At 37.9% G+C, this 2853-nt stretch overlaps 1 protein-coding gene across 1 annotated transcript in view; it reads left to right on the top strand.

Annotated features, from left to right (window-relative positions):
- The window catches only part of LOC107665299 (uncharacterized protein KIAA1211 homolog), a 35380-nt gene that overhangs the window by 25544 nt on the left and 6983 nt on the right, over nt 1-2853 (top strand). Inside the window, exons 5-6 of the mRNA XM_016456125.1 lie at nt 1436-1597; nt 1976-2182. Coding sequence (XP_016311611.1) covers nt 1436-1597; nt 1976-2182 — 369 coding nt within the window. The remainder of the gene's footprint in view (nt 1-1435; nt 1598-1975; nt 2183-2853) is intronic.

The raw sequence follows: 2853 nt of genomic DNA, 5'->3' as shown, positions 1-2853 counted from the left end.
GATTTATTTATTGGTTTAAAGGGGGGCACAACCAAAAAAGTTTGAGAAGCACTGGTCTAAAGATAACAGACAGTGTTTAAAAAGTCCAGTCCACATGTTTACCTATGTTTATTACAGTGACTTTGAATTACCTAAAGTAGTGTGGTTGTTACGGGACGAACGAGATGTGAGATGTGCGGATCCATTTGCAAACTTTATTTAGCAGACGTGGTCAGAAACAGGCATAGGTCAGACAATGGCAAGCTGGTATGTAGAAGACAAGGCAAGAGCAGTCCGGTAAACAAGTGAGGGTCAGTCGATGACGAACGTCATCCAACAGGGCTAGACTAGAGAGATAATCCAGGTACAAAGCAAAGGTCCAGGCAGGGGCAAACAGTATCCGAACAGGGCAAGACGAGAGAGGTAATCCAAAGTACACAGGCAATGATCAGAACACGAGGAAACAGACAAGGCAAGACTAAGATAAGGCTAGAAAACTAAAGCAGGCTCCGTAAGTTAGCTATCAGCTATAGCAGTGATACACGCTAAACAATACTCGGCGAACTAAATGGGTGTTATGTAGTGTGTGTGTTTGGTTTCAGGTGAATGTGTGATTAGTGAAATGGTGCATGGGAAATGTAGTCCGTGGTGACGTGCAACAGTCAGTGTAGTGAGAGAGTCAATATGATGGATGAGTGACCTCTGGTGGCGATCGGACAGAAGTCCACGGACCGGATTCGTGACAGTGGTAAAACAACAGATTTGTTTTTATATTTCTGCAATCTACTTTAGTTTGTGTGATTTGTTACTGACTTTCATATTAATGTTTACACCAGGCTTATTTGTGCTTATTTGTTATTTGCTTTATGTTGTCATAATTATTAGGCTACATGCTCACAAGGTTGGAAGTTCAACAAATCAGTCAATATACTGTGATTGTAGTTGTTAAATAAAAATGTCATTCATATCAATTCATGCATCACCTAATTTCATCGTAACATATAGGCCTGGCCAACAGAAAAGAACATTTATGTTTAATCTATCTAATATTGTGTTGGTCATAGTATACAATGATTTATAGCTTGTCTTTGTTGAATAATACAGAACATAAAGAGCTTTAAAAAATAATTGCATATTAAATTGCAATCGCAATATTGGTTAAAAAAAACCGCAATTAGATTATTTTCCAAAATCGTTCAGCCCTAATTAAAATTGTTCTGTCTGTCTGTCTGTCAAAATTGTTCCTATGCACACAATTAAGTCTTGCACCAAACTTTACTAACACAGTTTTCATATAAGCATCCCACCAAGTGTATACACTTTGTGTTAGACTGTTTTGTTATGTTGGTATCTTTGGGACTTAATGTTAGCTAATTCCTTCCTTTTCTATAATTTGACCAAGGCAGCAGCAAAAACAAACTGCTTTTTTTGTTTACTCTATATGCTTTGTTGACAGAGGCAAATTGGACATAATATCAAATTTGGTCAGAGACCTCCTTCACTTAGAAAAAGTGAGGGAGATGAAGGTAGCTCAGATGAAGAAGAGATACCACAAAGTCCACTGAGGGTTTTTGCTCAGGTGGAGAATGAGCCACCAGAGACCGAAGCCAAGGAAAAAGTAGGTTAATCTTCTAATTATTATCCACTACTTACATAAATGCTATGTCAGTCATATACTAGATTAGACCATTTAAATGGACATCAACAGAAAAAATGTTAATCACTGCTCTGTTTTGGAGAGTAATGTTGTAAGACAGATTCCCTCACTTGCAAAAATTTACATTTATGCATCTGGCAGGCACTTTTATTGAAAGCAACTTTTAGTGCATTCAAGTTATACATTTTGTCAGCAACCTTGTTGCTAATAGCGTGCTCTAGTTAAGCTGCGGGAAATTGTAAAACTGTCATACTGTCAATACACTGATTCCCCATACATATAATATGCTTCGGAATCCTGCTCTCCAATAGTCACGAACTTGTATGTGTTTTATTTTAGGCTGGCAGCCACGACACGGTCCAGCACAGAACTCCAGTCAAATCCCCACGCACTAAGCGCCCACCTCCCCCTGGCACAATTGAGTCCATCAATCTAGATGCTGTCCCTCAGTCTGTCCCACGCTTGGACAACACTGCTGCCAAACATAAACTGTCTGTCAAACCGAAGAACCAGAGAGTGTCACGCAAACATAGAAGATTCACACAGGTAAAGGGAAAGGTGTTCTTCAAAATGTGAACAGCCCTTTGGGATAGTTTTTATGTATGAAGATGTGTTAAAGAGTTCACATAAAAAAGAAAATTCAGTCATCAATTTATTCACCTTCATGTTGTTCCAAACCTGTACGACTTGTGAAACACAGAAGACAATATTTTGAAGAATGTTTGAACTGTGTTTGTCCATACAATGAAAGTCAGTGGGGTCTAAAACAACATTGGACAAATATGGACCAAAAAAAACCCCAAACAAACTAGGGATGCACCGAAATGAAAATTCCTGGCCGAAGCCGAACAAAATGAAACACTGAGCCGAAGGCCGAATACCGAACACGGTTTTTCGTATTTTTTCCCGGGCCGAATACCGAACACCGTTTTTCAAATTTTTCCCCCATGTAGGCTTATTTTGCCCATTTTTGAGACTTGAATCAGGCATGTATTTTTTACTGTACAAATAAAGGCAGCCTTGCTGAGCAGAAGAGAATTCTTTTAAAACATTAGAATATATTGCAGATCCCAATTTGAACACTGTGTGAATAAATTTATTAATAGAGCTGTTGTAGGGTAATTATTATTATCATTATTATTGTCTTACTTTTTTATTTTATTTTACAGAACAACAGTAAAATTACAATACTAACATTTATGAATGTTGATAAGAGT

This window comes from Sinocyclocheilus anshuiensis, unplaced genomic scaffold (genome assembly GCF_001515605.1).
Source record: "Sinocyclocheilus anshuiensis isolate Anshui unplaced genomic scaffold, SAMN03320099.WGS_v1.1 scaffold199, whole genome shotgun sequence".
NCBI classification, from domain to species: domain Eukaryota; kingdom Metazoa; phylum Chordata; class Actinopteri; order Cypriniformes; family Cyprinidae; genus Sinocyclocheilus; species Sinocyclocheilus anshuiensis.
Note: the sequence above shows the minus strand (reverse complement) of the source record. Positions and strands in the feature narration are given on the sequence as shown.